This window comes from Ovis canadensis, chromosome 14 (assembly GCF_042477335.2).
Source record: "Ovis canadensis isolate MfBH-ARS-UI-01 breed Bighorn chromosome 14, ARS-UI_OviCan_v2, whole genome shotgun sequence".
Classification (NCBI taxonomy): Eukaryota; Metazoa; Chordata; class Mammalia; order Artiodactyla; family Bovidae; genus Ovis; species Ovis canadensis.
Window position 1 is genome coordinate 23,799,365 of NC_091258.1, and position 26,520 is coordinate 23,825,884.

At 48.9% G+C, this 26,520-nt stretch overlaps 1 protein-coding gene across 4 annotated transcripts in view; it reads left to right on the forward strand.

Annotated features, from left to right (window-relative positions):
- Positions 1–643: 643 nt before the first annotated feature.
- The window catches only part of ATP2C2 (ATPase secretory pathway Ca2+ transporting 2), an 82,052-nt gene continuing 56,175 nt past the window's right edge, over positions 644–26,520 (forward strand). For all 4 annotated transcript variants that reach the window (XM_069549645.1, XM_069549647.1, XM_069549646.1 and 1 more), the window contains exons 1-2: positions 644–2,856; positions 25,047–25,157. In XM_069549645.1, coding sequence (XP_069405746.1) covers positions 2,758–2,856; positions 25,047–25,157 — 210 coding nt within the window. In that variant the 5' untranslated portion in view covers positions 644–2,757. The remainder of the gene's footprint in view (positions 2,857–25,046; positions 25,158–26,520) is intronic.

Consider the following 26,520-nt stretch of genomic DNA (forward strand, 5'->3'; position numbering starts at 1 on the left):
ACTCCAGTACTCATGTATCCCTTGTATTCTGTACCTCTTGTTAATAGGATGCCTTCAAATTCCAACCTTAGACTTTCCCAGTGAGGTTTATTACCAAATATATTTCAGGTGCCTTGGGATTGCATTGAGGTCTCCCAGCAGGGTGTGTTGTTGGGAGGTAATTTATGGGTCATGAAGTGACACCACTTTCATACCGAGAGTGAATGGGACTTGAAGAGTGTGACCTCATTGTTCAAGTTGCCCAGGGCTGATATTTCAAGAAAGGCTGGATGCTTTGGGCTGACTGGTACCCTTGTCTCTCCAGGCTGGCCAGAGCATCAGGACTGATCACTCTCAGAGCTGCCAACCTCAGAAAGTCTCGCAGCAACAGTCTTGTCTGAATTCTTTTCCTTTTAATTTTCAGCTCTGCTTCTCCTATCACAGATTCTTTTACTATTATTATTATTGGCCGGGCCACTCAGCCTGTGGGATCTTAGTTCCCAACCAGGGATCAAACCCAGGCCCTCGGCAGTGAAAGTGCCAAGTCCTAACCACTGGACTGCCAGGGATTCCCTGTCTTGTCCAAAGTAATTCCTTGAGAGTGGACTCTAGAATCCAATAGGCTGCAGGCAAAAATGAAACAGGAAAGCAACTCAACTGGGAAATTTGAAACTCTCTCTTATCCTCCTTTGTCAGGTCAAGTGGTCAAAAATAAAGACATGAGCAGTGGAGCCAGAAAATCAGAGTGAATAAATACAGAACAAATTTACAAAGAAAAGTACAGCTTACCAAGGCCCTTCCAAGGAATATATCAACTTGTCTAGTGAGATTGAAATATTTACAAAAGTTGCATACACACCAGGCAAAAAGTCCCAGCAAATTAAGAAAGGTTCACAGACCCGTGTACAGATACATTTTCTGATCACAAGGCAACAAAAAGAAAAGTTAAGCACACTTAAGCCTAACAGTGTCCATTCAGCCATTCCAGGCACAAACCTGGTCTCTTAAACTACTTTCTCTGTAATCCATTCCATTTTTTTCTTTTTTTTAATCCCAACAGGTCTGAATGTTGCACAATATCCACTGCCCAGAATCTGCTTTCTGAATGCCCTGGACATTCTCATGCCTGACCCACAAATTCTTGACAATCTGAGCTGGAGCTGAGGTGGAGCTTTCAAGGCAAAGGTATTTGCCCAACACATCACCCCCTGCTCACAAATAATCTGTTTATCAAATTTTCCCCAAAGCACTCAGTTGGAGGCTCCAGACCCTGACTCAGATAGGTGGTGTCACCCCCATTTTGTGGGTGAGTAAACTGAGGTGCAAAAAGGTGATAAGAATCGCCCAAGGTCACCCAATGGTTAGGAATAGGCCTGGAATTAAAATCTGACTCACACCCGAGTCTTGCTTTTCTCGTCACCTTTGCTGAAATTGATGGAAGTGGGCAGCGTCGTTTCTGCAAAGAGGGGAAGAAGCAGGAGAAACAAGAAGGTCTTCTAGAACCCACTGGGTTGAGTGGGCCTGACATGGCCACCCCTTGGGGAGCAGCTGGGGTAAGTGGCAAACATTTGCTCCGAAGAGGCAGCACAATTTAATGGACACAAACACGTGTCCTGCCCTACAGTCCTTAAGTAACCCCAATCAACAGATAAGAAAACTGAGGCACACAATAGCAGCACAGCCTCCTCTGAAGCCCCCTCCCTACTAAGCAGGGAGTCTTGTTCTGGATTCCCGTGCTGTGTGAAGCCGAAACCCTTACACATCTCAGTATATCCACTTGGAGGCTGAAAACCGTCTACACTGCACATTCACCCACAGGTTTTGGGAGCCATGTGAGCCAAGTGATGATGGGAGTGAATATGCCATCTCCATACCCAATACACTACGCCAAGCCCTGCCCTGAGCTTTTCCCATATAAGATGGTCCAGCAGATTTCCTCTCAATTTCACTATGAAGGAGGTGCCATTATGGTGGCCATTTTACAGATGAGTAAACTGAGGCTGTGAACATTTAAGAAACCTTCTCCAGATCCCACGATTAGCAAGCACAGGAGCCTGCTCTGCAAATGAAAATAAAGAGCTCATAGACCATGCAGCACCAGGTGTAGCCCAAAGGCAGCGGCTCCTCTAACTGTCCAGCTCGTGGGGTTCCCTCCCAGGCCCCTTCCTGGAGGTGAGATCTTAAGCTGTCTTCTCCTGCAATAACAAACTGGCAATCACGTTCAGAGAAGCCACGTGGCCGCTCCCGAGCCTCCTGGCAGCTCTAGGAGCCTCAGCTCACATTAAACGGGCTCCCAGCATCTTAGCTGACCTCACGTGGCTTCCCCAGGAGAATCACCTGGGTGGCTCGGTAGAGTTCAGCTTCCCGGCCCACTCAGTGACTCAGGGTAGGGAGGGGACTGGTTTATCGCCTGTCTCCACCCCATCCCCCCGGCTCCAGCTGCATCTCACGATTGGACAAGTTCGGGAAACAGCCCAAGCTTTGAGGCGCCTCTGCAGCCCCAGGGCCTTCCCGGGCCGCCGCGGCCCCTCAAGGGCGGGAAAGTCCGGGAGGGGCGGGACCAGGTGCGCCGAGGGCCTCCCTGTGCGCAGCTCCGCCCCGGGGGCGGGGCCTCACCTGCGGCGGGCAGGTAGGCGGCTACCTGGTAACCTGGGCCTGGCCCGGGAGGCTTGGGCGCGCGCAGCCAGCCCCGGCCACGCCAGGGACGGAGGGACGCAGGCACAGGCGGCGGCCGCCGGCGGGACGGGAGGCTGGGCGAGGGACCTGCACCCGCTCACTATGTTCGAAGGACGCTTCTCCAAGTTGCTGCAGAAGCTCGCCTTCTGGGGCTCGAGCCACAAGTACGAGCTGCTGGCGAAGGGCGAGTTGGAAACCTTGGTGAGTCCGGGCGCGGGGCGTAAGACCTGACCCCCACCCCGTCCCACCCCCCCGACCCTGTCTGCGCACCGCGGGCTGCGCTCCCCCAGCTCGCCCGCCTCCCCCTGGTTCTAGAAAGAAGGCGTCTTCCTAACAACGCCAGCTCGCATTTCTGCTATGGGCCCAGCGTTTGCCTTTTAAGCTTTTTAACTCTCCCATGCCAGCCCATTTTGCAGATGCGAGGCTGAGGCCGAAACAGGGTAAATATGTCCGATAAGGCGCACATAGCAATGACCGAGCAGACCTAACCTAGGTTTCTCTGACTCCAGAGAATTTAAATTCCCAGGTCTCCCCATCTAGGCTGCTATCGGAATTTTCTAAGTTACTTGAATGGGGCGGGGGGGGGGGGCATTGGCGACAAAAAGTGTTTGAGCATAAATAGTAGCAGTAATGGTGGAAATCAGAGTAAGAGTGGCTGTGCCTTTCAGTTCTGCTTCCGGCATCTCCAGAGCCACTTTCGCAAAAACCACTCAGATTTCTCTGCTAGCTTTGCAGCCTCCAGAGGACCCTCTAGGATAAACCAACAGAATTCTAGGGCCAGGAGAGTTTTTCCAGTGGACAGACTGACACTCCTGTCCCCAAAAGCCCATCCACGTGGAGGACCCAGAGAGGCAGCGGGGTCAAGGGGTCACCAACTTTCTCCTTAGCTTGTAAGCGGAACTCACTGCGTGATACCAAGAGCAGAGAACGTGGTATTTCTGCAGAAGCATCTCTGGGTCTCTGCAGTTTTTAAAGTGTAAATGAGTCGTTCAAAACTAAAATTCCTGAAGCGGTCCTCTGCAGGTGCTCATGGCCTTTTGACGGCTGAAGGGAAACCTCAAAGTTAAATTGACTTTTTAATGAATTAGAGCTGTTGGAAAATCTTGACAACGGTCAAAACATTTTGGTTGTATGGGTCTTAAATATTTGTGTGTGTGTGTGTGTTTGAAATAGTGTTTTATAGATGGACTCTAGCATGAGAATTCTGGTGCTAGATGGCAGACCACAGGGCTCTGTCTGGCAGTTCTCAGATAATCTCTGTTTTTCATATGTGAGGTGTATGTTAACCATGGATTGGATACAAAGTCCAATTATTTCGCTGAAATCCATTTCTCTCCCTCTCTGTATGCCGTGTAACTCATTCTGTTGAAGGAATTTGAAGTTAATTTGCCAGCCTGGTTGCCTGTTCTATGTTACTTTTTCTATTTTTCTTCTTCACTTCATCTTTGACTTTTGCATCAAGCTGGGTATTTTTCAAGCACTCCTGATGTCGTTGGTTACAGCCAGATTCTATGGGATGTCTCGGTTTGCCAAGTACCTGGGGCTTCTCTGGCGGCTCCAACGATAAAGAATCTGCCTGCAATGCAGGAGACCTGCGTTAGATCCCTGGGTCAGAAAGATCCCCTGAAGAAGGGAATGGCTACCCACTCCAGTATTCTTGCCTGGAGAATTCCATGGGCAGAGGGATCTGGTGGGCTATAGTCCATGAGGTCGCAAAGAGTCAGACATGACTGAGCAATTAACACTAACACTTAAGTGTGCCAGGTATGGGGATGACGTATCCTGAATAGAGATGCTAGGGAGAATTTGATCTCTGAACCAAGGTGGGCTTCATGCCCCCAGAGCTTTTCAGAGAGTCCCTTAGAAGTGGGACAGGTCTTCAACCTGTCTGTAGGTATTCGGGGGTGGAGGGGCACTCACCTACCTGGCGTGTTCTCAACAGCACCCTGAAGCATGTACGACAACTTGGCAGTGGAGGGGCGGTGAGACGGGAAACCCAGGCAGCCAGCCACGCAAGCTGGCTGAGAAAACAAGTATCCTGTCTCTAAAGGCAACTCGGCAAACCCAGGAAATTATTAAAAAGTAAATGAGGAGTGTGATGAGGGAGGCGGCTGGCCGGCCAGCCAGGTCACCTGTTTCCTGCCAGCTCAGCTCAGTCTTTGCTCTCCCACTTATGTCCTCCACTTCAAAAAAGAAGCAAATTTGCTTACCGTGATCATTTCCGCAATAGTCGTAACTCCTTCATGAGCACTTGTTGTAGGTGATGTCCTGGGCAGGCTCTGAACCTCCCCTCCACTTTGCCGAGTCACCCCAGTTATCGTACTAGTTATTATTGAGACCTTGTTGTGTCTCTTCACCCCTGAGTTGTATTAACTGTATGCACGTGATAGCTGAGGCTTTGGAAGCTCTCAGATTGGCCAGGTGGTAAGGTTACAGCTGTGTCCAAAACAAAGTTCATGGCAGAGACTGACCGTCAACAGAGAAACCCACCAGTTTCCAGTAGGAAGGAGAATAAAAAAGTGGAGTGACTGGGCAGGGGACAGGTGGTTGAGACAGGGGTCAAGGGAGGAGCACCCAGAGTCAGGAGCATCCAAGGCTGAGTCAGCACAGTCCTTATGCTCTGGAGATGGTTTATTCTTGCTGCATTTTCAACGTGAGGAAAAGGAAAGCATTTGGGAGACCTGCTTTCGTTACTGGGAAAAAGCTTTCTCTGCCCATCAGAACCTTGGCTAAGGAAAATGTTGGACCAGAAATTCCTGCTTCCTGGATGACTCGGTGCCAACTCCGAAAGTTATCTTTGACCCTCAGGGCTCCCATCTCTTAACTGAGACTGGCATGGCTCCGTCCCGCACTGCCTTCCTGGTTGGTGAACTGATTCATCTCCCTGGGGCTCTGCAGGGTGAAGACTAGGTCCCAGCCGACCCATGTCTTGGTCATTCATTCAGCCCAGATTCACCGAGCACCTGCCGTGTGTCAGGCTGGTGCTGTACACCAGGGATGGAGTGGAGGAAAGGACACATACGCTCCCTGCCCTCATGGTGCCCTGTCCTGAGACGGACCACAGACCACAGCTGACCGTTTAATGAGAAGGGATGTTTAAAAGATTCACTGGAGTGGCAACGACTAGGAGATGTGGAAAGGGCAGAGTTGATGGAGAGTTCTAGGCAGAAGGGAGTGAGGTGCAAGGCTTAGTGGGAGAGGATGAGGCTGCAGAAGCAGAGCTCACAGAGGCTCTGGGCCTTGTGAAGAATTTGGGTTCCCTCCATAGAGCGACCAGGAATCATGGAAAGGTTTTATGCTGGGGCAGGACAACCATTCATTTATTCGCAGGTGTGCCAAACATGAGGCGTGCAGTGAACAGACACAGTCACATTTGAGTTTTTAAGAGATCACACTTGGATTGCAGGAAGAGGAGTTCTGAGACTTACACACACACACACACACACACACACACAGAGGCACCCTCAGAGATCTTTGGTGTTTCTCAAAATTTAGCTATATACATGTCATCTTGAAGAAACGTGTTGGAAGCCCCCAGGGTTGTCTTTTAAGTATGTATTATTTATCTGGCTGGTCTCAGTTGTGGCATATGGGATCTTTAGTTGTGGCATGAGAACTCTTAGTTGGAGCATGTGGGATCTAGTCCCCTGACCAGGGATCGAACCCAGGCCCCTCACCTGGGGAGCACAGAGTCTTAGCCACTGGACCACAAGGGAAGCTCCCCCCAGTCTTGTTTTATTTTAGTCATATCCAACTATTTGCGACCCCCTGGACTGTAGCCCACCAAGCTGCTCTGTCCATCAGATTTCCCAGGCAAGAATACTAGAGTGGGTTGCCATTTTCCTCCTCCAGGGGATCTTACCAACCCAGAGATTGAACCCATGTCTCTTGCACTAGCAGGCAGATTCTTTACCTCTGAGTCCTGGGAAGCCCTTCATGCCAAAATGTGACTTAAATAAGTATAAACCTAAAATTGGCAATAAACATAGTCACATGCTTATTATGAAAACTACATTTATAATAAGATTATGAAGTACACATGTAGCAACTGTGTTTTGACGTGACTGGTGACCCCGTATCAAAAGTCAACCAGTGATGTGGAATGGTTATGTTCATTGTCGATTGCTGTGTAACACGTTACTCCCAAACGTGGCAGCTGAAAATGACTTTCTCTCCCAGTTTCTTTGAGTCACAGGTCTAGGGGTGGTTTTCCTGGGTACTGCCGGCTCCAGGTCTCTCGTGAGGTTGCTGTCCGGCTCTCCCCAGGGCTGTGGTCTCATCTGAAGGCCCTCAGGGAAGAAGGGGGAGGGATTACCACCTGGGGCTGCTGATTGCACAGGCGTCTCCTCACTTCTGGCATCTTCTGTTGACTGAAAGGAGTCTAAGTCCAGCTGGTTCTCAAAGGGGAGGGGATGACACCAGGGTGTGAATAAAGGGAGACAGGGTGATGGAGGTATCTAGAGGCTGCCTGCCACACTGGTAGAAAGAAATCGTCCCTTAAATGAGATCACTTGCTAAACAGAACCACGCCTGGTATGAAGTTTGCTCCACAGCTGTCTGTTTTTGTTAGTGTTTTTATTAGTCTTGAGTCCGGTCTTTTTTTTTTTTTTTCCTGGCTGTGTTGGGTCTTGGTTTCTCCATACCGGCTTTTCTCTAGTTGTGGCAAGCAGGGGCTCCCCTCTAGTTGCAGTGTGCAGGCTTCCTGTCACGGGGGCTCCTCCCGTTGTAGAGCACAGGCTCTACGCACGTGGGCCCAGAAGTTGTACCACATGTGCTTAGTTCTTCCGTGCCATGTGGGATCTTCCTGGACCAGGGATCAAACCAATGTCCCCTGAGTTGCAAGGTGGATTCTTAACCACCAGGGAAGGCCTTGAGGTCCAATCTTCAGACTCTTTTGAATCTTGATTTTGATAAAGCTTATGCTGGAAATGTTTAATTACCCATATGTGTATAAAACGGCGTTTACGCAGACCGAGACTGTGTCTGCTAGATCAGGACAACCTGCCTGTCACATAATCATCATAGAACTTGAAGACAAGACCTTGTGGAAGCGTTGTTTCTTCACCGTGTGTTGACGAGCGTGCTCACTGCTCATCACCCATGCCAGGTAGCCACGGGCAGAGACTGGGCTTGCAGATGGCCTCCCTGGCAGCATAGTTGCCCGCTTCACAGGTCAGACTTCCTGAAGTCGATATGCCGACGTCACCGTGTGCCGTGTGATGGCTCCATGCTCCCGCCAAGTTCTCTCTGGGCTTCCGAGAAGCCTGCATCCCTTCAGCGCACCGTGTGATTGTTGTCCTGGATGCAGGCGTGACACCAGGGTCATAAGACAGCTCTTTGTTATAAACCAGCCACCCGGAAGGTCTTTATGCTGTGTCATATTAGGCTGGTTATTAAAACATATTCAAAGTCTGTATGATCTTCGAAAACTTACAGGCTTTTGAGAGCATGTCTGAAGATGCTGTGTTGGAAACCCTGGCCAAGACCTAGTGTCATGAGCCTTATTAAGGGTAAAGGACCCTGGGTTCCTCAAGCTTCTGCGGGTGGGATGGCTAGCAAGCTCGCAGCCGGCTGTCTTCTGCTGTGTCTCACATGGTCGTCCCTCCATGTCCTAATCTTTCCTTCTGACAAGGACACCAGACCCATCCTAATGACCCCATTTTAACTTAATCACCTCTTGGAAATCCCTGTCTCCAAACAGTCACAGCCTGAGGTGCTGGGGTTAGGACATCAGCATGTGGGTTTGAGAGGAAGACAATTCTGCCTGGAATATGAGTTCCTTGTAGAAAATATCTGGGAGGGTATTTCTTGGCGGGGGCGGGGGGAGCTTCTGTGGGCCATGGTGAGGGGATAGGTAACCTTCATAGAGGTCTCAATCACTCTTTTTTTTTTTAATTAAACTTTTAATTTTGTATTGGGGTATAGCCGGTTTACAGTGTTGTGACGTTACAGGTGAACAGCAAAGGAACTCAGCCATACATATGGGGCTTCCCTGGTGGCTCAGAGGGTAAAGCATCTGCCTGCACTGCAGGAGACCTGGGTTTGATCTCTGGGTCAGGAAGATCCCCTGGAAAAGGAAATGGCAACCCACTCTAGTCTCTTGCCTGGAAAATCCCATGGACAGAGAAGCCTGCCATACATATACATCTATCCGTTCTCCCCTAAACTCCCCTCTCTCCCAGGCTGCCACACAGCATTGAACAGGGTTCCGTGTGCTCTACAGCAGGTCCTTGTTGATTACCCATTTTGAATATAGCAGTGTGTATATGTCCATCCCAGACTCCCTCACTGTCCCTTCCCCCATACATCTCCCCTTGCAACTATAAGTTCACCCTCAAAGTACAGACACTCTTAAAACCGTGTTTGTCAGCCCTACCTATGTGCCCCAAACCCCTGGAGATGACCTGTGTCCTTCCGGCTGGGCCGGCCTCACCGTGACCTTCTCGTGGGTGGGTAGTGGAGCCCAGCAGAGCACGTGTCTGACGCAACTTGATACTCAAGTACTTACCAAGGAAGATGTGCTCCAAATTCATGATTCTGGAGTCCCCGGGGTGAGAGCAACTTGAAACCTCTGGAATAAAGTCAAGCCCTACCCATAATTATTCTTTATAGTTCAAACCATTGAACCCAGACTACCGTGCTAACTAGGTCTGGTAGGTTTACAGCTGACACCCAGGATCACCCCAGGTACATCTCAGAATCCTTCTGTGCCTCTCCAGTGAGGCTGAGTCTGGTGGATCTTGTGGGTCGGGGGAAAGAGTATTGGCCTGAAAGACGGCTCCTAACCAGGAGATCTTGGTGTAGGCAGGGGTTGGGGCCAGGAGCCCAGAGCTGGAACCCACCCTGGCTTCCGTCACCCTGGCTGTGTGAGTTTGGGCACATTCTCTGTCTCTGCACGTCCACATGTCTGTCTCTGAAAGCGGGCCTGTGCCCTTAGAGGTTTTGAGGTTCCTCATGGCTCTTTGTAAAGATTAGATCAGGTGATGTGTGAAGGTGCTGGCACAAGTGTGCTTTCCTGGGGTGAATATGGTCCTAAGAAGAAACGAGAGAATGTGAGGAAAGCTCGGCACGAGGCCTAGCTCAAACAGCGGTGATGGTGTTTATTAGGAATCATCCCTGTCCCGTTGCTCTCTGAGCTCAGGTTGAGTGTGCAGCGAGATGCTCAGGAGCCAGACTGGCTACATAAATTGCAAGATGAAAATGTGGGGCCCCTTCTTAAAAAGCGGTTTAAGAATTTCAGGTCGGCGCCGGCAGATCATTGCGGCAGCACAGCCGGCCTGGTGGGGCGTCCTTGTGTGAGGTCCATAGTTGGACATGCCAGGCGTTCTTGCCGTTTGTTTTCCTCCTTTGTGGGCTCTGCACAGCCTTCTGCCCTTCGCATACTTCTGTGGCTGCTTTAGAATAGCTCTTTCCCAAACGCGGTCTGGGGCCCAGGAATCTGAAGTCTGAGTCGCAACCAGCCCTCTGGTGGTTCTGATGTTCCTTGCGTGTGATAAGCACTCTTTCTCCATCCCTGTGACATCTGTCCTCCTGAGGCCAGATCCTTTTAGTGAGTTAAACACTTGTACTACCCAGAGGAGCTTATAATCTGGTGGGTAAGACAGAAATTGTACTAGTGCGTATATAATTACAAGGTGAGATAAGCCCCATGAAGGAAAGCAGCACATGTAAGAAAAGAGTTAGACACAGCCTGTGTGTGCCTGTAGCCTGTGGGGATGCTGCTGCTGCTGCTGCCGCCGCCGCCATCAAGGTGCAGTCTGGGGAGACTTCCTGGAGGAGGTGGCAGGGACTTGGCGAACTGAGATTTGAAGGCAAGCTACCCATTCTCATTTTATTTTTTTACATAGGCCACATTTCACGCACGCCCTGGAGGATGGCCTCCCTCCTCTGACCCGGGGGATTCTGTAGGTTGCTAGTCTCATTCAGTGGCACTGCATCTCCAGTGTCAGAAATCCCCCCTGGGCTGCCCCTTCCTCCCTTCCCCAAGTGCCATCATATTGAGATTTGAGTGAGTTTTGCCTTCACTGACCATTGGATTAGGCTAATGTTAGTGTTCTACTGTCTTTTATGAACCAGGAACACTACATTATTTTTTCTTTATCCTCCCCAACCTCCGCCCCACTTCTTTGTCCTTTTTCCTTTTCCCTTTCGAAACTTGTCTTAGTTTTTTGGTTTGATTTTTTTTTTTTTTTTTTCCCTCATAAACCAGAGTAAGTTTGCAGAGTCTGAAATTCCTCCTTCACTCCCTCCCTTCTTTTCTTTCCTCCTCAATGGGGAGGTGGAGGGATTAGTTGCCCTTTGCAGCTAATCGGTTTGCAGTAATCAGATCGCCGTTGATTTGGGCAGTCCCAGCCTCCTTCGAGAGAGGCTGTGATTAGGAACACTGGCGTCCGCAGCACCGGCCACCTGGAGGCAAAGTCCAGTTTTCCCACCCGCCAGCGGAAGATTCTAAGCCAATTTCTTAATTCTCCCTTGCCTCTGTGTTTTCTTTTGTCCAGTGGGGTCAAGTGTACCTGCCTCAGAGCTCTGTTGTGAAGTGGAATGATTCACTGTGTGTGACGTGTTCAGGCAGCATCTGATCACACAGTAATTACCATTGTTTGTACACAACAACATAAGTGTCTTTTTGTTTATTTTTTTGTACATAGGGTCCTACTGCACACACAACGGGAAACTCCTCCGCCCTGCACACTTCCCCACAGTGCATCCTGATCAAACACGTTCTTTTCTTCTTTCTTTTTTTTTTTTAATTTTTGACTGTGCTGGGTGGTCTTTGCTTTGCACAGGTTTTCTCTCGTTGCAGCGAGTGGGGGCTACTCTCTGTTGCGGTGCACAGACTTCTCATTGCGGTGTCTTCTCTTCTTGCAGAGCACGGGCCCTAGAGCACACGGGCTCGCTAGTTGCAGCTCACGGGCTTACTTGCTCCATGGTATGCGGAATCTTCCTGGACCAGGGATCGAACCTGTGTCCCCTACATTGGCAGGCAGATTCTCAGCCACTGAACCACCAGGGAAGTCCTCTTTTCCTGTTCCTTAAATTTTACTGAAGTACAGTTGATTTACAGTGTTGTGTGAGTTTCTTCTGTACAGCCAAGCAACTCAGTTATACATATATGCATTATTTTTCATCCCATCATGGTTTATTACAGAATATTGAATATAGTTCCCTGTGCTCTGCAGTAGGACCTTGTTCTTAATCCATTTTATATATCAGTATAATAGGTTGCCTCTGCTAATCCCAGACTCCCAGTGCATCCCGCCCCCAGCCTCTTCCCCCTTGACAACCATAAGTCTGCTCTCTATGTCTGTGAGTCTGTTTCTATGTTGTAGATAAATTCGTTTGTGCTGTGTTTTAGTTTCCGCACGTAAGTGATATCATATGGTGCTGGTCTTTCTCTAACTTACCTCACTTAGTATCATCATCTCTAGGCTCATCCACGTTGCTGCAAATGGCATTACTTCCTGTTTCTGGCTGAGTCGTATCCCACTGTATGTATGGACCACGTCTTCTTTATCCATCCTCTGCCGATGGACACTTAGGTTGCTTCCATGTCTTGGCTCTTGTAAATAGAAGCACATTCTTTCCTAGTGGCTGTGTAGGCATTTTAATTTAACCCACATCCCCAGCTCTTGGGCTTTGGGGTAGTTTCCCTCCTTTCATTTTCAGAACAATGTTCTGCTGAACACCTATGGATGCAGCGTATTATTTTGAATCCTTACAGAAATCCCTGTAGGAATCTGAGCCTTGGAAAGTGAAGTAACTTGCCTAGGCCCACGCAACTCCCCAGGGAGTGTGGACCCAGGCCAGCCTAGATTCTGTGCATGAATTCTCCACTCCCACCGGCCAGGTTTCTCTTCTGCAAAGTTCCTGTTTCCCCTGTTGTAATCAATTAGTATTGGGCTGGACAAAAGGTGCCTTTGGATTTTTCAGGAAGAGCATCTGGAAAACCCAAATGAACTTTTGGCCAACCCAGTATTTTATGACGAGTTGGCTTGAGGCTATGTCAATAGCCTGTTTCTCATTTTTGCTCAGTTTTAGCATCTGTTGGTGATTCTTGCCTGAACCCATTACTTTTTAAAAAATATTTATTTTTAATTGAAGCATAATCGCTTTACAATATTATGTTGGTTTCTGCCATACATCAACATGAATCAGCCACAGGTATACATGTGTCCCTTCCCTCTGGAGCCTCCCTCCACCTCCCACTCCATCCCACCCCTCTAGGTTGTCACAGAGCCCCAGTTTGAGTTCCCTGAGTGATACAGCAAATTCCCGCTGGCTATTTTACCTAAGGTAGTGTATATGTTTCCGCGCTACCCTCTCCATCTCCATTTGTCCCACCCACTCCTCCCGCTCCCATCACATCTCCATTGCTGTCCTGCACGTAGGCTCATCAGGGCCACCTTTCTAGATTCCATGCTGCTGCTGCTGCTGCTGCTGCTGAGTCACTTCAGTCATGTCTGACTCTGTGCGACCCCAGAGACGGCAGCCCACCAGGCTCCGCCATCCCTGGGATTCTCCAGGCAAGAACACTGGAGTGGGTTGCCATTTCCTTCTCCAATTCGTGAAAGTGAAGTCACTGAGTCGTGTCCAACTCTCAGTGACCCCATGGACTGCAGCCTACCAGGCTCCTCCGTCCGTGGGATTTTCTAGGCAAGAGTACTGGAGTGGGGTACCATTGCCTTCTCCTCTAGATTCCATGTATAAGCGTTAATATATGATATTTATTTTTCTGGCTTACTTCACTCTATATAATAGGCTCTAGGTTCATCCGCCTCATCAGAACTGACTTAAAAGGCATTCCTTTTTATGGCTGAGTAATATTCCATTGCATATATGTACCACAGCTTCTTTATCCATTCATCTGCCGATGGACATCTAGGTCACTTCCATGTCCTAGCTATTGTAAATAGTGCTGCAATGAACACAGAGGTACATGTGTCTTTGTCAATTATGATTTCCTCAGGGTATATGCCCAGGAGTGGGATTGCTGGATTATATGGTATTTTTATTCCCAGTTTTTTAAGGAATCACCATATTGTCTTCCATAGTGGCTTACGTTCCCACCAACAGTGCAAGAGCGTTCCCTTTTCTCTACACCCTCTCCAGCATTTATTGTTCACAGATTTTTGATGATGGCCATTCTGACCAGTGTGAAGTGATGTCTCATTGTAGTTTTGATTTGCATTTCTCTAGTAATGAGTGACGTTGAGCATCTTTTCATGTGTTTATTTAGCCCTCTGTGCGTCTTCTTTGGAGAAATGTCTGTTTAGGTCTTCTGCCCATTTTTTGATTGGTGAACCCATTACTTTTGGAATGTTTGCTGAACAGCAATTTTCCAATTTTATCATTCCTTCCTCATTTACTACCTGGTGCTTGGTATCAGAAACAGCTGCCCTAACTCACAGACCTAGAGAACAAACCTATGGCTCCCGGGGCACAAGGACAGGGGAAAGGGATAGTTAGGGAATTTGGGCTGGACATGTACACACTGCTATATTTAAAATGGATAGGGACCTACCTGGTGGTCCAGTGGCTAAGACTCCATGCTCCTAATGCAGGAGGCCCATGTTCCATCCCTGGTCTGGGAACTAGCTCCCAAGTGGTGCAACTAAGTCCCAACCCAGCCAAATAAATAAATATTTTTTAAAATCAATAACCAACAAGGACCTACTGAATAGCACATGGAACTCTGCTCAGTGTTATGTGGCAGCCTGGACGGGAGGGGAATTTGTGGGGAGAATGGATACATGTATATGTATGACTGAGTCCCTTCCCTGTTCACCTGAAACTGTCACAACATTGTTAATCAGCTATGCCCCAACACAGAATAAAAAGTTTAAAAGGAAGACAGAGCTGCCCCTTTCTCCTCTTTATCTAGGTGTTCGTGTATTCATTCATAATCATTCACACACTCACAAATTCCTGTTCTGTTAGTGGGTTAAAATTTGTTACCCTCATTTTTTTTTTTATCCTTATGCCCAGATTTGGCCATTAGAAGCCTTCTCTCATGGTGACTTTTCTGTCTGGACATCTTTCCGTCACTCTCTGAGCATCTGCCTGCTCTCTGCCATAACAAGACATTCCAGCTCGTTGTGTGCCTTCCCTGAGCCAGCCCTGGAGACAGCCGTTTCTTCTAGGAGTCTTGGCTCTTTTCACTGGAAGGAGACGTATTTATTTTTTAAATTTCTTTTGCTGCACCGGGTCTTAGTTGCGGCACATGGGCTCTTTAGCTGTGGCATGCGAACTCTTTAGTTGTGGCGTGTGGGATCTAGTTCCCTGACCAGGGATCAAACATGGGCACCTTGCATTGGGAGTGATGAGTCTCAGCCGCTGGACCACCAGGGAAGTCCGAGAAGAAGGGTATTTAGAAATCAAGGTCTGGTGTGCTGTGGGCCCATGCTCCTGGGGTGCTGTGGCCTCTGGGCCCTCTCAGGGCAGGTGTGTGTACGTGTACACTGTTAGAGCCATATTCAGTTTTATACTTGTGTGTGCGTGTATACATGTATATTTTATATATTTGATCATAGCTTTCAGCCCAGGGCTGGTGCCAGCTCTGTGTATATTTGTAACTCCGTTCCCCAACAGCGAGAGTGCCAGCTCACATTATGTTTGGTATATATTTGCTTATTACCTAATCTCCCTGTGTGTAACCAGGCTCCTCACCTTGCCACCCACCTGTTGGTCCCCAGTCCCAGCGGCCCCCTGCTAACCCAGCTGCGCCACCTGCTTCCCCACAAGACCTGTACTCTGAGCACCTCACGTCGCATTGGCAGTTCTTTGCTCTCTGGGTTCACACCACCATCATTCACACACAGAGAACACCAACTAGGTGTGATTCAGGAGCTGGAAAACACCTCTCTGAAACCCGTCTTGACCTAAGGCTGGACCTTGAGAACCTCTGCCTCACCAATGCTCCATGTGTGGTATCGTATCGTTACCCCCATTTTACAGAAGAGAAAGCAGAGGCTCAGAGAAGTCAAAGGGCTTGTTGAGGGTTGCTCAGCTGGTAGCTGGGAACCTGGATCAGGGCCCAGATCAGTGAGACGTGGGCCTGGTGATGTTCCCTCCACCCAGTTTCTGCAGTTAGGGTTCCCCCCACCCAGCATTAAAAAGCAATGGACCAGCCCTTTGAGTTCATTTGCATCCCTCTTGCCTCCTGTTGACACTGCGTTCCCAGCCCTGCCACCCTCCTCATGGGTCCCTTCCATCGCAGCCTCTGCCCTCCCTTTCCAAGGTGACATTGGCCCAGTCTGATCCTGAGCATCCCAGCCTAGGAAGGCCCTCCCCTTCTGCTCCAGCCCTGCCCCAGGCTTAGTCAAGACTGGTTTATCTCACTCAGGGTTCAGGATCCGACAGGACGCAAAAGGGGGTCCAGTAGAAGTCTCTTGCTGCCTGTTTCCCACCACCCAGTTTTGAGCCCCGAAGGCAACCAGCCCCCGGTCTCTGTGCCCTGATTATGCTAGCAAACCCATCCTCTTCTCTTCTTGGTTATAGACAGGCTAACCTGTTGCTCATGATATGCTTTGCCCTTTTTTGTTTTTTCCTTCTCAGTCTATTGCTAAAGGTGCCACCGCTTGGGAATGCTGCTGGGCAGTGTCTGTTGCTCAGCCCCTCAGTCGCGTCTGAATTTGTGACCCCGTGGACTGGAGCCCGCCAGGCTCCTCTGTCCATGGAATTCTCCAGGCAAGAAGACTGGAGGGGGTTGCCGTTTCCTACTCCAGCATCCTTCCCGACTGCAGGATCGAACCTGTGTCTCTTGTGTCTCCTGCATTGCCGGTGGATTCTTGACCACTAGGAAGCGCGCCAGAATCTCTCTCGTATGCGTCTCCATCCTCATGTGTGAAGAAGGCACCTCAGTGACAATGCTGTGTAAGAACTTGGATCCGCCCTTCACAGCTCTGTTGGTGATGACTTTGCCCCTTGCCCAAAGCTCGGCTCACCTCTCTTCCTCAGTCAGGCTTCACACGTGTTCAGCTTCTGCCTTCTCCTTCTCAGGTGCTCCTCTGTCTTCACTGCCCCTCTTGATCCTCTTTAGCCCCCGAACTTCCCAGGCCACTTCTCCTCCTCCTCATTTCATCATCAGTGCTGAACGCATCCAGGGCAGCCAGGGACTGCTTGTTCTCCTCCCCGGTACCCATCCTTTATTAGTGGCATGGGGGTTCTTTCCAGTGCTTACTTGACAGGCACTGTTGCAGTGGCTGACTTTGAACAGAAACCATTCTGCAGTAAATGAATCTGCAAAAGAAATGACTAGAACAGGTCCATTTTCTGCTTTTAAAAACTATTTATTTATTTTAGGCTGCGGCAGGTCTTTGTTGCTATGGGGACTCTTCTCTCGTCATGACGAACAGGGGCTCTTCTCTCATTGTGATGAACGGGGGCTCTTCTCTCGTCATGACGAACAGGGGCTCTTCTCTCTCGTGATGAACGGGGTCTCTTCTCTCGTCATGACGAACGGGGGCTCTTCTCTCGTCATGATGAACGGGGGCTCTTCTCTCATCGTGATGAACGGGGGCTCTTCTCTCTCGTGATGAACGGGGGCTCTTCTCTCATTGTGATGAACGGGGGCTCTTCTCTGTCATGATGAACGGGGGTTCTTCTCTCATCGTGATGAACGGGGGCTCTTCTCTCTCGTGATGAACGGGGGCTCTTCTCTCGTCATGACGAACGGGGGCTCTTCTCTCATTGTGATGAACGGGGGCTCTTCTCTCATTGTGATGAACGGGGACTACTCTCTCGTGATGAACGGGGGCTCTTCTCTCGTCGTGACGAACAGGGGCTCTTCTCTAGCTACGACGTGCAGGCTTCTCACTGCAGTGGCTTCCCTCTCTGTGGAGCACTGGCTCCAGGGCTTCAGTATTTGCAGCGTGTGGGCTCAGTAGTTGTGGCTCCCAGGCTCCAAAGCACAGGCTCTGGAGCTGTGGCACACAGGCTTAGTTGCTGCGCGGCATGTGGGATCTCCCTGGAACAGGTATCAAACCCGGGTCTCCTGCATTGGCGGGTGGAATCTTTGCCACTGAGACACCAGGGAAGCTCCCTCTTTATGGAAGTCACCTGTTCTGGACATTTCATAAAAACCAAATCAAGTGATAACATGGCCTTTTGTGTCTGTCTTCATCAGCACGGGGGTTTCAAGGTCCGTTTGTGTTGGAGAATGTTGTTTCCTAGGGTTAATGAACAGAGCACCCCAGACTATGATGGCTTCAAGCAACAGAAATTTACTCTCTCATAGTTCTGGGGCCAGACGTCCAAGATCGCAGTGTGGGCAGGGCCTGGCTCTAACGGCCATAGTGGAGAACCTGTCCCATGCCTTTCTCTTAGCTTCCAGTGCTGCTGGTGAAGCAGTTGCCTGGGCTTGCAATGGGATCTCTCCATGCAGGTCTGTCTCCGTGTCCAGGACTCTCCTTACGAGGTCATCAGTCGTATTCAACTGGATCTCACCCTGATGACCTCATTGTCACCTCGTTACCTCTGTAAAGACCCTGTTTCTAAATTCAGTCACATTTGAGGTCAGGGGGTTAGGACTTCAAGATAACTTCTTTTTCCTTCCAGTTTTATCAAGATATAAATGGACGTACAGCATTGTGTAAGTTTAAGAGGTACTGCTACTGCTGCTGCTAAGACACTTCAGTCGTGTCTGACTCTATGTGACCCCATAGACAGCAGCCCACCAGGCTCCCTCGTCCCTGGGATTCTCCAGGCAAGAACACTGGAGTGGGTTGCCATTTCTTTTTCCAATGTATGAAAGTGAAAAGTGAAAGTGAAGTTGCTCAGTCGTGTCTGACCCTTAGCAACCCCATGGACTGCAGCCCACCAGGCTCCTCCGTCCATGGGATTTTCCAGGCAAGAGCACTGGAGTGGGGTGCCATTGCCTTCCAGCATCATGATTTGACATAATGTCATGAAATGATTATCACAGTAAGTTCAGCGAACATCCAACATCTCATATTTTTCCCTTGTGATGAGAACTTTTAGGATTCACCCTCCCAACAACTTTTGTATATAACATACAGCAGGGTTCATTATATTTCTCATTTTGTACATCACACGCCTGGTACTAATTTATCTTATAACTAGAAACTTCTGTCTTTTGACTGCCTTCATCCAACTCACCGTCCCCACCTCTGGTAACTGTAAATCTGATCTCTTTTCCTATGAGATCAGATTTTGTTTGTTTTTGAAGTTTAATTGGCCTACAATATGTTAGTTCCTGGTATACATCATTTCAATATGATGATCATGTCAAAATGATCACCAGGGTAAGTCTAGTTACAATCTGTCACCATACAAAGACATTGCTTAACTAGTGCATACAGTCCTCACACTGTGTGTTTATACCCGTGACACGTTTATTTTGCAAATGGAAGTTTGCACCTCTTCATCTCCTTCGTCTATTTCTCCTCCCCACCCCCTCCCCTCTCGCAACCCCGGGTTTGCTCTGACTGTCTATGGCTCTTTCTGTCTTGTTGTGCCTGGTCATTTGTGTTGCTTTTTAGAGCCCACATAAAAGCAATGTCATACAATGTTTGTCTCTCGGTCTGACTTCACTGAGTGTAACGCCCTCTATGTCCATCCATGTTGTTGCAAAGGGTGAGGTTCCATTCTTTTTTTATGGTTGAGTAGTAGGAATGTTGTGTGTGTGTGTGTGTGTGTGTGTGTACATATGTAGACACCACATCTTCCTCACCCACTCATCTATGAATAGGCACTTAGATGGGGCTTCCATATCAAGATACCTTTTTTTGAAGACGCAATTCAACTGATAGGGTAGCATGCTTCAGTACTTCATTCCTTTTTAAAAATCTGTATTTTCATTTATGTATCTGGCTGTGCCAGGTCTTAGTTGCGACATGTGGGCGCGTTAGTTGCAGCCTGTGGCATTTTTAGTTGGTTGTGGCATGTGGGATCTAGTTCCCTGACCAGGGATCGAACCCAGGCGTAGCCACTGGACCACCAGGGAAGTCCCAGCACTTCATTCCTCTTTGAGGCTGAATGATATTCCATGTGTGAAAGAGCACATCTTGTTACTCCATCAGCTAATGGACTCTGAGCTGTTCCAAATTGTGCTGCTATGAACAGCCAAGAGCTTGTACTTATTCACATCCCTTTCTTCAGTTCTCTTGTTCACAGACCCGGAAGTGTGCCCGTGGCTTTCACTTACAGAGCACAGTTGGAGGCCAGACACCCTCCCACTTTGGGCTCAGACTCCGTCCCACGGTCACGGTCATGGTCATGGAACACAGCTGGGGTTAGGAGTCTCCCGCTGGACCCTCCTCCTCCAGGCTGCCTTCGCAGCCCCTGCCCTTATCCGCACAAGCCTCTTTCAGCCATCTGGCTGGCTCCGAGGGACAAACAGAGTTCCCAAGAAAGGGTGGGATTTCTTGCTAGTCTTGACCTGCAAAGGCAGAGGGATTGGATTCCTTTGATCCTGTTGGTTTTGTTTTTTTCTTGTTCTGGATTTTGTGTGTATGTGGTAAAATGTACAAAACATTTACCATCCTAACTGTTTTTAAGCACACAGTTCAGTCGCACTGAGTACATTCACGTGGTTGTCCAGTCATCACAACCATCGTCTCCAGAACTTCTTCAACTTCTCCAACCGAGTCTGTCCCCAGTAGACACTAACTCCTGGGAATTCCCTGGCGTTCCAGTGGTTAGGACTCAGAGCTTTCACTGACGTGGCCTGGGTTCAGTCACTGGTTGGGAAACAAAGATCCCGCAAGCCAAGCAGCAGAGCAAAAACAAAAGCAATTACCCGGCTTCTGGTAAGCACCATTCTGCTTCCTGTCTCTGTGAGTTTGTCTGTTCTAGGTACCGCACGTAAGTGGGGTCATTACAGTATTTGTCCTTTTGTAACTGGTGTATTTCACTGAGCATAACATCCTCAAGCTTCATTCCTGTTGTGGCAGGTGTCAGAATTCCTCCCTTTTTAAGGTTGAATGATATTCCATTGTTTGGGCTTGATCACATTTTGTTTACCCACTGATCTGTTGATGGACTCTTTTTAAAAAAAAAAAAAACTGAAATATATAGATAAATTATTTAAGCCTAGCATCAAAAGGCAGAGAAGGCAATGGCACCCCACTCGAGTACTCTTGCCTGGAAAAGCCCATGGACGGAGGAGCCTGGTAGGCTGCAGTCCATGGGGTCGCACAGAATCGGACAAAACTGAGCAAGGTCACTTTGACTTTTCACTTTCATGCATTGGAGAAGGAAATGGCAACCCACTCCAGTGTTCTTGCCTGGAGAATCCCAGGGACGGGGGAGCCTGGTGGGCTGCCGTCTATGGGGTCGCACAGAGTTGGACACTTAGCAGCGACTTAGCAGCAGCAGCAGCAGCATCAAAAGAAAATCAAAGATTTAAAAAAAATAGAATTCACAGGTTTCCTATCTGTACCTTCAGATTCAAAAAAATTAATAAGTAAAAACTTAAAAATAAAACCACACAGATTCAAGCATTTATGTATCTTCTAGAACCGCTTGTAGAAACCTCATTGAGAATGTCAGGAAACATCTCCCCAGCAAGACAAAGTCAGAGAGAGAGGCTGTGAAGTGTTGGGGTCACCACACCTCCTAAATCCCTCTGGGTCTTTAGGCGACTGATCTTCTATGGAATATTTGCTGAATGTACCTGCCCCATGCAAAGTGCAGCTACAGAGTGGGGTTTTGTTTTTATTTTGCTTCCTGTTTGTTTTGGCTGCGCTGGGTCTTCGCTGTTGCTCTCGGACTTTCTGTACTTGCGGCGAGGGGGACTCCTCTTCGTGGGGGTGCACGAGCTTCTAACCGCGGTGGCTCCTCTTGTCATGGAGCGCAGGCTTAGCAGTTGTGATACACGGGCTCAGTTGCCCCACAGCATGTGGAGTCTTCCCAAAGTAGAGATCGAACTCCTGTCCCCTGCATCGGCAAGTGGATGTTTAACCACTGGGCCACCAGGGAAGTCCTCAGCTTTGGGTGTTTTTAAATCTTCAAAACAACCTGAGACAGATTACTGTCCCTGGTTATAGGGCTGGTCAGTGACAGAGGAGGATTTGAACCCAGGGCTTCCCTGGTGGTGCAGAGGTTAAAGCGTCTGCCTGCAATGTGGGAGACCTGGGTTCGATCCCTGGGTTGGGAAGATCCCCTGGAGAAGGAAATGGCAACCCACTCCAGTATTCTTGCCTGGAGAATCCCATGGATGGAGGAGACTGGTGGGCTACAGTCCATGGGTCGCAAAGAGTCGGACACGACTGAGCGACTTCACATCACTTCACTTCACTTCTGGGCAATTCCAGCCTCCATGCCCCTTCTGTTGCTCTGTGCATCTTCCGCTTTTGAGTTACTTAAACATGGCTTAGCAACCCAAGTGACGTCACCATCATTGTTATTCCAGCCACATGCCGGAGGCCTGGTCCCTGGGGCAGGTGTGGACCTGCATTTCCTAGGGGTTCATGGGAGGTCAGGACCATGTCACATCTTGTCCAGGCACACATTTGTTTGATTCAGAAAAAAAAGGACAGGATGAGGGTAGCTAGCCAGCACCACCCACATTTTGCAGATGAGGAAACTGTGATCAGTCAGGGAGATTGTCACTTGCCCCAGGAGACGTGCTGGCAAGAGGAGCTGGACCATCTCCTGGGCAGCACTGATGACGAGGGTAAGCGGAGCCTCGTGGCCAAGAGCGTGCGTCTAGTCATCCGTCCTGTGGAGCTGAGTGGGCGTGCGCATGCACTGATGTCCTGGGCTCCAGCTGATGAGTGTCCCCGGAGCAGCCTCTGGGTACCAGGCGCTGGCCCCGCCTTCTGGAGGGGCTGCGTTGTGAGCAGAGGGAGGCAGTTCGGTGATAGTCACTTGCTGGTCATTAGGCAGGTGACCGTGGTGTAGATGCCATCAGGGGGACGTCCAGGGTGCTGAGGGGGTAGAGCAGGTGGCTATCTGGTCTGGGAAGATGTCAGGACAAGACAGTCCTTGACCTCTGAAGTGAGACTTCTTGCCCTCCACAGTATAGACCTTTCTGTTTCAGGTCATTCCTTGTAAGGAACTTGACCGCGTGCCTGGCCTCTACCCACCAGATGCCAGTACCACCCCTGCTTCAGTTATGAGGACTAAACACATCTCCAGGCACTAGCAAAGTCCCCCAGGGGGGAAACTGCCCTTGGTCGAGAACCCCTATTTTACGTTTGGTTTGGCAGCCGGGAAAATGTGCCATCTTTGGCAGGGGCACTGGAGCGGCACACTCCTGGGGCATACGGGACTCCTCCAGTGGGCAGGGGATTTTTAGCTAGGTATGCTGCTGGCCCGCCCAGACCAGGAACACAGGGAAGGTGGGTGGGAGGTGGGGGTCTGCTGCAGCCATTTTGGAGACAGTAGGGTTCTGTCCTGAGAGCAACTGGAATCTATCCAAATGTTTCAAACATGGGATATGTGTGTGTGTGTGTGAGAGAGAGAGAAAGAGAGAGACAGACAGACAGATAGTGACAGAGAGGAGAAGGTGAAGGAGAGGGCTGGATTTATACATTCAGGGTTGATTGAGCTGCTTCCTAAAAAGTGAATTGGGTATAGTTGTGGTCAGAAATGGTAAGATAGGGAAGAGTCAGGCAGGAAGGTCCTGTGACCCCAGGACTGCCTCCATCTGTGGTGTGAGCAAGAATTAAGCCCTCGATTTGGTACACTTGAACTATGTCTTGAGAGCAGACAAAACATCCTGTCTCAGGCTGTGATGTACATTTCTCCAGGAGGTGGATCTCACACAGTGAAGATGGTGAGGTAGACTTAAGGAGAGAGTCGGTCAAGTGATCTATGTAATAATCCTTGGTTGCTTCCTGGTCGTTGACACAGTGAGAAGCAACCCCAGGAAGTGGGTGTGGTCAGCAGCCCATTTCTGAGCAAACGGGGCCTTTGGGAGATGAGGGGCAGTCAAAGGGGAACTTGCCGTCTCTATTTCAGCTGAAGGAAGAGGCTGTTAGGCAGAGCCTCTCCCCTTCCTCCTTCCCTGTGCCAGCTACCTGGTGAAAAGGAAAAGATGATTATCTTGTCCTGGGTGTCAGAATGCTAGGACTAACTTTGCAGAAATACTCACCATTCTCCTGTTTCTGAGGTTGCCACGTCCTCCCATGCCCTTAAGGTGTTTCACATGGCTTCTTCCCGGACCTGCTGGGCACCCAGACTTCAGCTGGTTTCCCCCTTTTCTTCAGTTCAGTTCAGTTGCTCAGGCGTGTCCGACTGTTTGCGACCCCGTGAATCACAGCACGCCAGGCCTCCCTGTCCATCACCAATTCCCGGAGTTCACCCAAACTCATGTGCATCGAGTTGGTGATGCCATCCAGCCATCCCATCCTCTGTCGTCCCCTTCTCCTCCTGCCCCCAATCCTCCCAGCATCAGGGTCTTTTCCAATGAGTCAACTCTTCGCATGATGTGGCCAAAGTATTGGAGTTTCAGCCTCAGCATCCGTCCTTCCAATGAACACTCAGGACTGATCTCCTTTAGGATGGACTGGTTGGATTTCCTTGCAGTCCAAGGGACTCTCAAGAGTCTTCTCCAACACCACAGTTCAAAAGCATCAGTTCTTCAGTGCTCAGCTTTCTTCACAGTCCAACTCTCACATTCATACATGACCACTGGAAAAACCATAGCCTTAACTAGAGGGACCTTTATTGGCAAAGTAATATCTCTGCTTTTGAATATGCTATCTAGATCGGTCATAACTTTCCTTCCAAGGAGTAAGCGGCTTTTAATTTCATGGCTGGGATCACCATCTGCAGTGATTTTGGAACTCCCCAAAATAAAGTCTTAGGTTATTGCAAATGTCTCCCAAAACAGGCCATGATACCACCAGTCACCACCAGGAAGCGCTCTCTGTGGTTTGGTGCATTCTTAACTGAGAATCCCAGAAGTTCAAGGTCCAGGATTCTGAATCTGTAAATTGTTGCCCTGCTCTGTCAGCTTTGTGATTTTCCATTCAGTAAAATAAGTTTGTTTGAAAACAGATGTGTCAATAACAGCCAACAGCTGGAAACAATCCATCAGCAGTAAAACAGAAAAATAAATTGTGCTATACTCATTTGGTGAAATACTATGCAGCCATGAAAAATTAGCAAACCGTCACCACACACACCATCATGCGTGAATCTCACTAATAACCTTGAGTCAAAGAAACCAAACACAAAAGCATATATATTGCATGTTACCATTTGCACAGAGTTCAAACCCCAGCAAAATAAATCTCCTGGGGGCTGTTCATGTGAGTGTGTGTTTCTCGATTTGGAGGCTGGTTATATGGGTCAGTGTGTAAAACTTTGAGCTATACACTTCAGATCTGCACACTTTCTCTGTGTATGTTATACATTAAAAAGACATATCCGTATAAAACCAGTGTACCTAAGAGCAATCCTACTTTTTTTCCCCCCCACAGATTGATGGACAAAATGACTTGAAAGCCATCGAGAAAGAGAAGGCAGTGGTGGCTCTGGCACCCAAGGAAGCAAGCAAATGCCACAGAGAGGACCTAGCCAAAGCATTTTACGTAAGAACTGAGGTCGTCTCTGAGGCCTGGGGCAGCGGGGTTTTCAGATTAAGAGGAAAGCGGCTCGAGGTCCTGAAAATAGCTTCATAATCCTGAACTATGACACATTGTTATCATCACTGTTAGAAAATACTCCTGCTGTTGAACGGTTCTGATTCCCCACCAGGAAGGGCACCCACACTGATGGGCATGAACCCTGGAAACCCTTCCTGGTGGCCACGATCCTCCCAGTTTTCCGTGCGTGTCTCTCTCTCTTTTCTTTAGTTTTAGTTAGAAGATAGTTACTTGACAGTGCTGTGTTGGTTTCTGAGTCAGCTATAAGTATCTCCCCTCCCTCTTGGTGAGAGACAGAGAGTGTCTCAGGGGACCCCCAGGTTTCCATAGCAGCCCAGCCAGAGTTGAATCTGGGTGTTTTGACTTTCAAGCTCAAACTCTTCACCACCTGCCATTCCCACCCTTCGTGTTTTAGAATTCATGGTGTTGCCAGTGACTGAAACCAGCTTCTTGCCAGTTTCTTCTGGTGAATTTGGAGTCCTGGCCAGGGCAAGACAAAAGCCAAACCGAAGACCATTCCGTTCCATGAGGGTCCCCTGTGAGGCTGAAGGAGTTGGCTTGCTTTATGGTTTGTTATTTTTACTTAGCCAAACAAACATGGTGTGTGTGTGTGTGTCTCCACTTATAACCCACCACACTTTGGGAAAGCCAATAAAAGTCCACTAATGAAAGGTCACATGCCACAATTTCAAAGAAGCTGGAGGTCAGTGTTTCAGGCCAGCCTTTCCTTGAGAATACTCAAAAGCCCATCTAAATTCGAGTCCCAATTGGTAGCATTTGGAGAGGGGAAGGAAATATGTTTTCCTTGCCAAGACATTTCCCCCTACCTAGGAAAAAAGCGAGGTTTTCTTGCTCTATTCAAAAGAATCTAGAAATCAGTCCAGCCTTCCCATCACCTCAACCATCTGGTAGAACCTTTTTGTTTTGTTTTTGTTCTATTCATTTATTTTTGGCTGCACTGGGTCCTCATTGCAGCACCCAGGCTTAGTTGCCCGAGGCATGTGGAGTCTTAGCTTCCCAACCAAGGGTCAAACTAGTGCCCTCTGCATTGGTAGGCGGATTCTTAACCACTGGACCGCCAGGGAAGTCCCTGGTAGAGCTTTCTTATCGACCTTTTAAAGACAGTGAAGCTTTTGTTGCCAGCAGGACAACAAAGTTGCCTTACATAGTTATTGACTCTTGAATTCGCTATATTTAATGTCAGTTTGTGTAACAGCTTGAAATTGTATCTGCACAAGGTATGCATGATGGACTTATGTAGCTTTTTTTGTTTCTAAGGGCAGGCCTTTTTTGTTTGTTTCGAGGCAAA